This window comes from Camelus bactrianus, chromosome 21 (genome assembly GCF_048773025.1).
Source record: "Camelus bactrianus isolate YW-2024 breed Bactrian camel chromosome 21, ASM4877302v1, whole genome shotgun sequence".
In the NCBI taxonomy this organism is placed as follows: Eukaryota; Metazoa; Chordata; class Mammalia; order Artiodactyla; family Camelidae; genus Camelus; species Camelus bactrianus.
This window is the reverse complement of record NC_133559.1, coordinates 7080146-7093533: the sequence shown is the minus strand read 5'-3', so window position 1 is coordinate 7093533 and position 13388 is coordinate 7080146. Positions and strand designations below refer to the sequence as shown.

The 13388-nt window shown below is 36.1% G+C and overlaps 1 protein-coding gene across 1 annotated transcript in view; it reads left to right on the top strand.

The window, feature by feature from the left end:
- The first annotated feature begins 254 nt into the window (after positions 1-254).
- Positions 255-13388, top strand: part of NUP210L (nucleoporin 210 like) — a 68782-nt gene continuing 55648 nt past the window's right edge. Inside the window, exons 1-7 of the mRNA XM_010954018.3 lie at positions 255-491; positions 1987-2123; positions 9172-9303; positions 10218-10311; positions 10874-11024; positions 12148-12280; positions 13185-13343. Coding sequence (XP_010952320.2) covers positions 295-491; positions 1987-2123; positions 9172-9303; positions 10218-10311; positions 10874-11024; positions 12148-12280; positions 13185-13343 — 1003 coding nt within the window. The 5' untranslated portion in view covers positions 255-294. The remainder of the gene's footprint in view (positions 492-1986; positions 2124-9171; positions 9304-10217; positions 10312-10873; positions 11025-12147; positions 12281-13184; positions 13344-13388) is intronic.

The window sequence follows — 13388 nt, the reverse complement described above, 5'->3', positions numbered from 1 at the left end:
AGGAGCCAAAGACAAGGTAGGCAACAGAAAAAAATCAAACTGGGAGAAATTCTTTTGACTTTATGCTTGTCCTCTACTTAAAAAGATATGCCACCCAATACTTCAGAAAGTAGCCCCTTAAGTGGGGGCTAAATCTCCATAACGTTGGCTTAACTAGAGCGCGTCATAAAAACCCCCATAATTCCGAGCCAGAAGGGGCGCCCGCCTCCTGCTGACGTCGTGCCTGCGGATTGGCTGGTGTTGGGGCTGAGGGCCCGGCTGTAGCTGAGCGGGAACCGAGAGCGGGCGGTCGCCATGACTGGCGCTGGATCGCCAGCGCCTCGACGCTTCGGGCTGTTCAGCTTACCTCTACGGCGCCTCCTGGTGCTGCTCCTGTTTTCTCTTGGGACCCTGGCCAACAAACTTAACGTCCCACAGGTGTTGCTACCCTTCGGCCGGGAGCCAGGCCGGGTGCCCTTCCTGCTGGAGGCACAGCGGGGCTGCTACACTTGGTGAGGTGTGGGGAACAAGAGGATATGTGCCCCCAGGCCACCCACTGAGGGTGGGAGGGGTTCACTGAACGTAAGACGCCACAGGAATGCTGTGTGGTCACTCAGCCTGAAGGGCCTTGCCTGGGGGGTGGGGGTGGGGTGTCAGTGGGAGTGGAGTGGCCAACCCTTCCGGACGTCGCCTTTCCTTGTCTTGTGAGGTATCTTCAGCTTATGTGTGGGGTCTTTATATGAGAAATTCTCAGGGTGTGAGACTGCCTTCTCATTGTGTGGGTTGAGGGGGTAGTCCCTGTGTGAAGGGCTATCAGGGCACAACCCTGTGGTGGAGGCCTCAGGCATTGGTGGCTCCCCAGTGTGAAGAACTTCCAGTGTAAACAACTAGAGTGAAAAGGAGTTCCCAAGGTCTGAGGAAATGTACTGAGGGGCCAGAGAGGCTTAGAGTGTGAGGGTTCTCCAGGAACTAAATAAGATGGGGTTTTCAGTGTAAAGACACAATTATTGCCTACTTAACTAAGCACGTTGCAGGTACTAATTCAATTCAGTCTTGTGAAGTAAGTACTATTATTCTCATTTTACAGATGAGGGAGCCAAGGCCCCGACACGATGAAGTATTAGCTTCTTGTAATATGAGAAGATTCATTTTGGGTGGAGATGAGATCTGCCTGTTATATACGTTTCCTCCCTTATATGAGAGTACCCCCTTGAAGTGCACACTCAACTTTGGGATAGTCAACTCTGAAGGGATGACTTTCTGACTGAGGATGGAAAGACATAATTTTTTTGGTGTGAGAGGGCCCAGCCATGGGGTTGTGTGGTTTCCTAAGGTCTGAGGGAACCTAACTGAAGTGGGCTGCAAGGTATCATAGGGTTCATTCTAATTACCATCTCTAAAGGGAAGCACTAAGGTTTGTTCAGAGTGTAAGAAGTTCACCTTCCATTTTATGAGGAAGTATAAGGGAATCAGGCTTATAAAATGACCCAGTGTGATGTATTTCCTGACTGAGAGGATGATGCAAGGCATCAACCTAGCAGTGAAAGGTATTCCTCCCATCCATCCAAAAAATAATAATGATTTTAAAAATTGTATTTTGAGTGAGATTCACACCTCATAATTCAGGCAACATCTCCACCTTAGCTAGCAACAGCCCAATTTCTAAGATTGGAGGAAATTCATTCCTCAGAGTGTGAGAAAGCCAAGTCTTTCATTGGAAACACATCAATCCTATTTTTACATACTGAGGGAAGAAAGAATGTAACAATCTTATTTTAAATACTGAGGGAGGAATGTAACTTTGCACAAGGGATCACTGGAAAATGTTCTAATCAGTCTCTCCCACTTAAATCTTGTGTCTCTAAGCAATGTTTCTACTTTAAAGAGTGTCATTTAAATACACCTGGTAGTATGTAACATGGGAAAACTATAGGAATCTGTGTTCCACCAAAAGTTAATTTTAACCCACATTCTTATTTCATGCTCTTAAATGTTTTATTCTGGCAGGCATTCCACCCATCATGATGCAGTAACTGTTGAGCCTTTATATGAAAATGGCACCTTATGTTCCCAAAAAGCTGTGCTCATTGCTGAATCTACCCAACCGATACGCCTCAGCAGTATTATTCTTGCTCGAGAGATAGGTATGTTGAGAGAAAACACACTATGTTAACAGTTCACTAGAGTGGAATAATCTGGTGTCTTTTATAGATGGTTAACACAAATGGTGTTGGTGTCAAATGATAAGGTAGAAAAGAGGATTCTTGCGATGTAAACCCTAATTGTGGCATCCTACTCTGTGACTTTTTTTTTCTTTTTTGGTATATCCAACCCCTGGTATGGTTCCTGCTACAAAGAAGAAACTCTGGTTGTTTGAATTAATGGAGAAAGTAAGGAATTACTTAGCAGAACTAGCTTAGGTGTTAAGGTCTGAGGTTGGTCTTGAGTGAGGCAAAAGGCAGTATAAAAACTAGTATTTCTCAAAGTGTCTGTCAGCCTGTATCATCTGCATCATCAACATCACCTGGGAGCTTGTTGAAAATGTAAATTCTCGGGCCCCACCTTAGATCTGCTGTATCAGAATCCCTGAGGTGGGCTCAGGGATCTGTGTTTTTAACAAGCTCTTTGGGCAATTCTCATACATACTAAAGTTTGGGAAGCATTGCACTAGTCTGTTTTAGACCAGGGCAGTTTAAGAAATGCTATTTGTATCCAGAATCAAAGCAGGGCTCTTTGTATCCCTGAGTTCCTGGCATTTAATTGTCATATTGATAGGCCAGAAATATGGCTTTTAAATATTTTGATAAATTATATATCTATACTATATTATTAAAGAGACATTCAAGATATTTGGTGTACCATATTTCATATAATTGAAGATGCCATCTATTGTAAAACTTTTTTTAATTGAGGTGTAGTCAATTTACAATATTTCAATTTCTGGTGTACAGCATAATAGTTCAGTCATACATGTACATACATATATTTGTTTTCAAATACTTTTTCATTAGAGGTTACTACAAAATATTGAATATAGATAGTTCCTTGTGCTATACAGCAGAAACTTTTTTTTTTTATCTATTTTGTAGGTAGGAGTTAGTATCTGCAAATCTTGAGCTCCAAATGTACCCTTTCTTCCTCTGGTAACCATAAGTATGTTCTCTATGTCTCAGTCTGTTTCTGTTTTGTAAATAAGTTCATTTGTCTTTTTTTTAGATTTCACCTATAAATCTGATGATATCAAATCATGATATCATATCATATTTTTCTTTCTCTTTCTGGCTTACTTCACTTAGTATGACAATCTCCAGGTCCATCCATGTTGCTGCAAATGGCATTATTTTATTATTTTTTATGGCTGAGTGGTAATCCATTGTATAAATACACCACAGCTTCTTTATCCAGTTATCTGCTGATGGACATTTAGGTTGTTTCTCTGTCTTGGCTATTGTAAGTGGTGCTGCTGTGAACATTGGGGTGCATGTGTCTTTTTGAATTAAGGTTCCCTCTGGATATAAGCCCTGGAGTGGGATTGCTGGATCATATGGTAAGTCCATTTTTAGGTGTTTGAGGAATCTCCATACTGTTTTCCATAGTGGCTGACATTTGCACCAACAGTGTAGGAGGGTTCCCTTTTCTCAATACCCTCTCCAGCATTTATCATTTGTGGACTTTTTAATGATGGCCATTCTGACTGGTGTGAGGTGATACCTCATTGTAGTTTTGATTGCCATTTCTCTGATAATTAGTGATATTGAGCATTTTTTAATGTGCCTATTGGCCATTTGTATGTCTTCATTGGAGAACTGCTTTTTTAGGTCTTCCGCCCATTTTTGGATTGGGTTGTTTGGTTTTTTTATTATTAAGTTGGGTGAGCTGCTTATATATTCTGGAAATTAAGCCCTTGTCAGTCTCATCTTTTGCAAATATTTTCTCCCATCCCATAGGTTGTCTTTTTGGCTTTTTTTCTTTTTTTTTTCTTTTTTGGTTATCTTTGTTTTGCTTCTGGTTTCCTTTGCTATGTAAAAGTTTTTAAGTTTAATTGGGTCCCACTTGTTTATTTTTGTGTAAAGCTGTTTTTAATGTACCATTAAGAAAGAACAACATGCCAACTACACTGTGCTTTTCTTAACTTTGATCTTTTACTTTATGCCTACTGTAGAACTCTTTGACTTAATTAGATGGTTATTTTTATTATGTATTACTCTTATGCCTAACAACAAGGAAAATATGAATAAAATAAACTGGTTAAAATATTCCAGACACTACTTTAACATTTCTGCCTCATCAGAATCACTTTTTGACTAAGAATCATTAGAGTTTGGGTTTATCCCCATAACATCTTCCTCAGTGCCATGGAGACTGTTAGTGATGTAGCATTTCTTAAAATAATCAATTAAAAACAAAAATATCTAAAAGGTACTAGTTTGGACTCATAAGTTGGCTTTGCAATTATATAGAGCTGGTCTATTTTTGTCTCCAGCTTTGAAAAGGGTCCTAGCACATCTGAGTCACCACTTCTCCCACCCTGTCTCCTTAACCATATGGTTCCTAAGGAAAAGAGTGCTCCACTATTGTGTTTATTTTATTATTTTTTTATTGAAGTATAGTTGATTTACATTAGTTTCTGCTGTACAACATAGTGATTCAGTTATATATATATATATATATATATATATATATACTCTTTGTTATTGTAGGTTATTACAAGTTATTGAATGAAATATACTTCCCTGTGCTATACAGTAGGACCTTGTTTATCTATTCTGTATCCAGTAGTCTAAGTGCTTCACTGTTGTTCACCGAGTTTTCTCCAACTACTAATACCCATTCTGCAAGTTTGACGCTGGCCCTTTCAAAGTTCTCACGTATGCAGTCAGTGACAACTATGTCATGACTGCTGCCTGACTGACAGCAATTCTTAGATGTCATCAGTTATAAGATAAAATCGCAATTTCAGAGATGTTAGAATGCCAAAAAATGAGTGTCTTAGACTCAGTGAAATATGAAATCTCAAAGATGAGAATCTTTGAGGACCATGTCATGCAGGGCAACTACAATAAATACAGAAGCATACCAAGATCAGAAAAGAAGCATTGCTTTGGTCACATATACTATTTTTAATGTAATTCCTCTTAACTACATAAATGCATTCTGATACAAGATTCATTCACATAATTGCTAGGAAAAATGTCAGATCTGGCTCTCAGCTTAGTTTTACCTAATTTGTAAATATTCCAAAGCTTAGTTTAGAAATAAACGTTCCCAATTTTGCTGTTAACACAGTTGGGTACGTAGATGATGAAGACTCCCAATGATCAGTGGCAGTCTTGGTATTCTAACAGGTGCATTCTCATCTGAATGGGAACTGGCACTCTGAAATGGTGGGTAGGGAAGGGTCATTTCGAAAGGAAAGAACATACCTAAGAGAAATTGTTCATTTGTTAGACAAATATTTATTGAATTGCCTACTAACTACAAGGCATCTGTAAAGGTAAAAAGATGTAAGCACTCCATTGGTGTTTAGGTACTTATAATTTTGTTTATGATGTTTTTGGTGATAGAACAGTAAAATTAGGGGCTATGACAGAGATGATGGATAGAGGTGAGAGACTTGAGGTGGGCATGTTCTATTTGGTAAGAGTGCTAGATTTCTTTTGATTCTTTTTGTTTTATTTTGGCTACATATTACCTCCATTTGGTAAAATCTTTAAAAAATATATAAAAGGTTATATAGTGAAAAGTAAATCTCTAATCTAATTTCTCCAAGAGACATCCACTTTTCTGTATCCTTCCAGAGGTAGTCTATGAATACATGTATATGCCTTTTTGTAGTGGGATATCTAGATTTTTCAATCTTAGATTCAGGACAAGTAGAAGAGTTTGGAGATGAGGGCATAATTTTATATGAAGAAGCTCACATGGAGGATGAAAAAAAGCTTTGGACAACTGGATGATTTTGGTGGAGAGAATATAGAATGGGGTGATCAGTATTTTTTGCACTGTGCTCAGCATGTGGTTAACGTTCAGTAAATACTTACTGTTTGATTAGTTGCTGCAGTGGATTGTAATTATACAATCAAGAGGAGTTGATTTGGAAGCTAGGACAAATACAAGAATCAGAGCAGGCAGGAAATATTTGTTACTTCTGCTGCCTCTTTTTTTGTCTGTGGCTCTCTATATATCCCTTTGGTTTTCTCAATCTTGGCTTCATTCTCTTTATTTTTTCTCCTTCCTTCTTCATCTTCCTGGGTCAACTTTTCTCTTTGTCTCATTCATTTTTCTTTATTACCTCATTCCTATATGGGCCTGAAGTAATATGGACATGTAAATAAGAATATTCATTATATTACTTAATAAAGTTATTTGTTTTTACCTTTAAAAGCAGGTAAGTTAAATGTTTGATATTTTTCCTAATCACTCTAAATTTACTCATAAATCATACAAGGTAATTTTTTTTCTTTATGGTCAATGGCCCCGTATTGAAAAGCTTTCAGCTACTGAAGTAGTCAGATGAGTAGGCATTGTGTGCACAAACTTTTTATGTTATTTATAGAAGGTCACAGCTGCTTCTGTTCTGCCATTGCTCTGCACATTTCTCCACAGAAGATAAGGATTTAATTTCCCATTTAATTAATGCTTTATTATCCAATGCCTGATTTTCTAGTGTATATTATTTAAGCTCACCCTTCTCTCCTTTACCATCCCTGGAACACCTCCTTAATGGTATATTCTACTAGCAGATCCTGTGAGATTTCAACTTCTCTCGGTTCTTGTCCATAGGCCTCATACCTTGGCCTTCAGGTCTGTTCTTCAGTTAAATGTTAATCAAGTCGAAGATTGATTTAATTTCTAAAGTATTTTATTTAAAAAATAATTTTAGATTTACTGAAGAGAGGCAAAGATAATATAAAGATTTCCCATATACCTTTCACCCAGTTTCCCCTGATGTTCCAGTAATGTCCTTTTTCTGCTCTAGGTTCAATTAAGACATCACATTCCTAAACTAAATTGTCATGTTTCCTTAGTCTCATCTGATCTGTGACGGTTTCTCAACTTTTCCTTGTCTTTCATGACCTTGACACTTTTTTGTGACATTGATTTTTAGGAAGAAAACCACAGAAGTGAAGAAGCCTTTCATTGCATTATATCAGGGGGTATATGATAGTAACATGACTTATCACTAACGATTTTAACCTTGATCAGCTGGTTAAGGTAGTGCTTATCATATTTCTCCACTGTAAAGTTACCATTTTTCTCTTTCCATATGCTATTCATTAAAAATGATCACTAGGTTCAGCCCACATTCAAAGGAAGATAAATTAAGCTTTACCTCCTCGAGGGAGATGTGTCAAAGAAATTTGTGGACATACATTAAAAACCACCACAGTAACTAATAAATATTTGGGGAGATACTTTGATATATCCTGTTTCTCTTTAAAGTTTAGCCCACTAGTTTTTGCATTTATCCATGAATCTTGCCTGTAGTAGTTATTACTATGGAGTTCTAATGGTGATTTTCAATTTCCCTCATTCCTTCCACATTTATTAACAGCACTCTTCTGTAAGAAAGACATCTTATATCTTACAAATAACTTATTTATTCGTTCATTCAGTATTTACATAAATTTTGACTCATGGACATTTGTTTTAGTTTTGGTTTATAATTCAATACTATCGTAATTCATTTTGTTACTCCAGTTTTTCTAGCTTTGGTGATTGGGAGCTCTTTTGGGTTGGCTCCTGTGTCCTTTGGGCTTGCCCCCATTTTAATTAAGGAATTAATTTTAGTACTTCTTACTTCTTAGCACTACAAGGTGAACCAGACCCATCTTGTATTTTTCCTGCCCAGTCACTTCCTCAGAGTTCTGTTTCTTTTTGTTAGAGAACTGTATTTAGAAATCAAGATCTGTTTGCTGCTGTATTCATGGCTACTGGAGTGTCACTGCTTCTGGGCCCTCTTAGCAGACGAGCGCTAGGAAATATATGTATGTATACTAACCAATGTATGTACCCATATCTGTACTTATTTCTGTATCTATCTATCATGTATATGCAACATGACATGTATTAAACATGAGCTCATACTGATATCTTTGGTTCTAATCCTATACCACAGGGTAATTTCTTTCTCTGACAGTGAGAAACCTGACACTCATTATCTACAGTATATTTACTTATTTGTTGAGCTCTAATATAAATATAAAGTCGTTTCAAGATGATTAATTCAATTGTATGTTTCTTATGAAAAGGAATATGGTTTTTCCTGAAATAGCATATTTTGATGTTTCTTAGCCTTTTTTTGAGGGGCATTTACCTATGTTATCTGATTCACATTCTCCTTTAATTAAAAAATTCCATAAAAGCAGATCTACAGCTAGGGACAGAGTTTACTCCTGATGTCCATTAGTAATTAAAGGTATTGTAGTGGTAGTTACTTTGTTTTCTATTTCTTGTAGATGAAGCTAAAACTAAAATGTATAGTTGTAACAGCAGAACAGATCGGCTACGTAGGTGGTTCTCTAACACATGGTAAATGTGACAGGTGGGAATATTGTTAAAAGATAGTAGAAAATAATTTTTATTTCATCCTCATTTCATTCCATACTGTTTGGATTTGTGTTTCTGAATTTCATTATGGCTATATTGACTGGAAATCTAGTTGGGTCTAATAAATGGTTCCAAGGCTTTTTAATCTCATGGTCCAGAATACAAATTTGAAAGAAATAAAGTGAGAGAGAGAAATTTATTGGCAGGCAGGACTGACATATGGTTGCCACCCTTTACTTTCCTAAATAAATACATTTTTTTAGAAATCTACTCTTATCATAATTTCATAAAAGAAAAAATGTTTTAATACTTCAAAAGTAATATAGAATGTAAGGATAAAGTATGTTCATTTAAAATAAATACATTTAATTTTATTACTATTTTAAAATTCTTTTCTCATTTTTCCATGGATGAATGAAAACATCATTATAGATCAATATTTGGGAACCACTGGTCTAGTGGTTCTTTTTGTAAACAGATGCTCTTACATTTTGTTGCTGTACTGTTTTCTTCCACAGGTTGAAAGGAACTGTTACAGCCTTTCTTTTTCTTAATATTTAGAATAAAACTTATGAGTGTGTGAGATAGTTAATAGATTCATGATCTGTTGAATTAAATTCTCAGTTTTTGGTTTCATCATAGTGACTGACCATGAACTGCGCTGTGATGTTAAGGTTGATGTGATAGACAGCATTGAAATTATATCTCGATCCCGGGAACTCTATGTAGATGATTCACCACTGGAACTGATGGTGAGGGCATTGGATGCTGAAGGTAAAGAACATCAGAGGATTCAACAAAATTATGTAGAATAAAGAATACTCCTTTGTGTTTGGCACTTGGAAACAGCAACTTGAGAGATAAAAGTAAATTGGAAATAATTTTTATTTTCTCATATGAAGTTCATGTACATGAGGAATTAATCATTCTGAGGATGGTTTGGTGTTTTAGCTACATACTTTCATAAAAATTTCCTACTATATTTAATTATTGGTTATCTCAGAAGTTTTCTTAAAAATCCAAATTCTCCTGCTGAGCTTCTGCTAATGGTCCCTAGATCAGCAATTAAGAACATTTTTTAGAATTTATTATGAGCTCTGTTTTGATCAGCTTACTAGCTATAGGCCAGGAGAATTAAATGTAAACCTGTGAAAAAGTTTTATAATTTAAAGTTTATTTTTCTTGATACTGATTTTATATTGCTTTTTAATATACTATACTAATGCTATATTACATAAAAAACATTTAAATGTATTGCTTTCTTTATAAGCCAGCAAAGAGTGATTTTTTAAATCTGAAAAAATGAATATATTAGAAGTATTCAAATCAAGTTTTTATTAAAAATTTGTTGAAGGGACCAGGATGTAGGGATGCCTGTCAACCCTGAGTTAGACTATAAGGTGGACCTTATAGAGAAAGGAACAGAAAGAGTGCCATAATTTTGTCAACTAGAGGTTAATCAGGTTGAGTCCTTTTTACTTTCAGAAAGCTTATGCAGCAACAGCACTTATATTGTTAGTGTAGGGGTCTTCCTGGTATATGTGTTTTAGTTCATTAATGATAGTGCTTCTATTTGTTAATGAAGGAGGCCTAAAAGTAAGTCTGTTTAGGTTTCCCTTTCTTGTTAAAGATACCTGAATATTTTTAAATATGTGATTCTGCTTGTCTACTTTTGGCTTGCTCTACAGGAAACACTTTTAGTAGTTTGGCAGGGATGATGTTTGAGTGGAGCATTGCCCAGGATAACGAATCAGCAAGAGAAGAACTGTCTAGCAAAATTAGGTAATTTTGAAGCCAAACAACCATCTGACTTTGAAGGAAACATCTACCTTTGGGTGGTACACTTAACAGTGGTCATTTGTGTGGGCTTTGATAATCCTTTTGTCTGGACTTGTTTGGAACAGATAAATTTACCACGGGGAAATGTCTTTGATAGAATGACATATGGTATGGGTATAGGTGACTTTATCATGGCTTAATTTGAGCCACTGCAGAGGAGTTCATGAGCTGGGGACTATACAATTATTTGGGTCAGGTGTGTCTTCTGGCAGTTTTGCTGTTCAAGCTGTCTGCACATGTGAAATACAGTGAGTGGATAATAGTATGAAATTTTGTCTTCAGTACCAAGTAATAGCTCTCAGACAATCCAAGTTTTAGTCCTACAACAGTTTTAGCCAGAAGCATATTAAATTCTTTCCTTCTGTCTAGTCCTTGTGGAAAACAAATTTTTAAACTTTTTACACTATATAGACATTGAAGAGACTGTTTAAAATCTCTTAGGGCCTTTTGGAAGAAGATGAATTGTTTGATTCTACTAGAGACAGACCTTATTTTATCTCTTTAGGATTTTGAAATACTCTGAAGCAGAATATTCTCCCCCAGTGTATATAGCTGAGATGGAAAAGGAAAAGAAACAAGGAGATATGATTTTGGTGTCTGGGATTAGAACTGGTGCTGCTGTTATAAAAGTTCGAATTTATGAACCATTCTATAAGGTAAAAAGTTCATGCTATAAACTTGCATTTAATAGTCTTCCCTATGCAAAATATAGTTTATGTTTGTCTATAGTAGAAGCCGTCTAACCTGATGTGATTTGGGCCAGTAGTTGGTCATTTATTTGAAAAAGTCGTTTACAGTGGATAAACAATTTTTAAAAACTTGTCTTCCTAAAACATGTTATTACCTAATTACTATTACAAATACAACTGGCATTTTCTCTTAAAACTTGTAACTGCATTTTATTCACCAATTCTTTGGTGTAAGGCCAAGGCCTTTCTTTGGCTACAGGTTTTCTGGTTAGAAATATACATACTCATTCTTGCATAAATTACAATTTCTAGTTTCTTTTTTTTTTTCATTTTTATTTTATTTTATAGTCAAGTGAAAAATTAGACATGTGTGAAGCAATTTGAGTACAGAATTCTGTATTTTTCAAGGATTTTCCCCCCAATTATTTTACATTTCTCACCTACACCTAATTTGATAGTATATTTTAGCAACTTGCCTTTAACTCCTTTTCAAAACATTTTAATTTTTTATAGAAATAACAACTATCTTTTTGTACAGTTAAAAAATATACATATATAGTTATAATTAAAATTGCAACTGACATAAACAGGGTTGGGAAAAACAAATGCCTTTTGGTAAGCCTTTAATTCAAATGGCAGGGACTTGTGCGTGGACATCCTAGAAAGCAGCCTACTAACCTCATTTTGGGTAAAACTTCACAAGAATCAATATGTTCAACAAGGAATATAGAGTAACAATCTGGAAAGTCAGTTCACAGGAGGTTGGTTAAAAGAATTTCTGTGACATATAGATAAGTCTTACCTTTTCCCATTTCAGCATACTTGCCTTTTTTTTAAAAATCTACTTGCTCTTCTCCTTTAGAAAGCTTGTCATTTTTTATTCTTTGTTTGAGTGACTTAGTTAATAAGTGACTTAGAAAGCTAATATCATATTAATATTCATGATCACTTTTTAAGGCTAACTGAAATTATGACCTGTGATTAGGAAAGCATTTTTAATCTTTATAAAATATTTTAGAAGAAACTTATTACAAGGAAGATGACCTTGAGGATTTTGCCTGTGGAAACTCTGTTTTTTTCCTTCTTTTAGAAAGTGGCAGCAGCACTGATACGTCTGCTTGTTTTGGAGAATATATTTTTTATACCATCCCATGATATTTATCTCTTAGTAGGAGCATATATTAAATACAGAGTTGCAAAAATGGTTCAGGGAAGAATGACAGGTATGGTGATTAATCTTTTCCTAAGATAACATTTCCCAAACCCTTTCTGCTGATAAGAGAAGCAACTCCACATTATGTATGCAAAACACTTCTTTGTGTTTTTAGATTTTGTCATAAAGTACAGTCAACCCTTGAACAACATGGGTTTGAATTGTGCAGGTCCACTTATATGCGGATTTTTTCCCAATAAATACTGCAGTACCATGCATGGTTAGCTGAATGTGTGAATGCAGAACTGGGGTAATGGACGGCTGACTAGTATGTGGATTTTCCACTGTGTGGTGGTGGTGGAGGGGGCCGGTGTCAGTGCCTCTAATTCCTGCGTTGTACAAAGATCAACCATATTCCTTAATTACTGTACTTGAGCTAATACTGAGCAGAGATAGTCCCCATATCTTGAACAGGCTAATGCTATTGTTCAGTTATTATTCTTCTTCTGTGCCCATAGGCATCTGAATTGTCTATTAAAACAACAAGCAAAAGTTTACTAGCTTTCATAGGGCAAGTGCAGAAACTTTACCACAGAAGGGACCTGAATAATCTTTATGAAAGTTGTTTCTTAAGAAACTCAGGTCATTAACTGAAAACTTAATACTCTGTTGACCCCAAAAGCCCCACTGAGTTTATAAAGCATCCGTTAGCATTAGTCTTTTACTTACTTACCTAGTCCGGATCCCTTCTCCTCCTCTTGGTTTACTGGTTTTTAAGAATACAAGCAATATCAACAATAAACTCAGATAGTATTCTCCCCAAAATGGCTACATGTAGAAATTCATCATAGTAGGAAGGAAATTAAAAGCAGATCATGCTCTTCTTTAGGCCTGCTTCCTCTTATAATCCAATACACCATTGTCTGTTGGAATGGCTGCTCTTGGTACATTTATGTATCTTTCATGTCTTACAGAGGTGGAATTTCCCCTGGAACATTATACACTGGAGTTGCAAGACCATAGAGTTTCATGTAATGTGTCTCTTTCTGGGAAAGTGGCTTTACTGGATGAGAAAACCGCCATGGTGACTGCTGTCCAACTGGGCCAAACTAACCTTGTCTTTGTCCATAAAAGTATCCTTTTGTTCAAGTTTTAGCTGTCAATCTATGTTTCCTGGA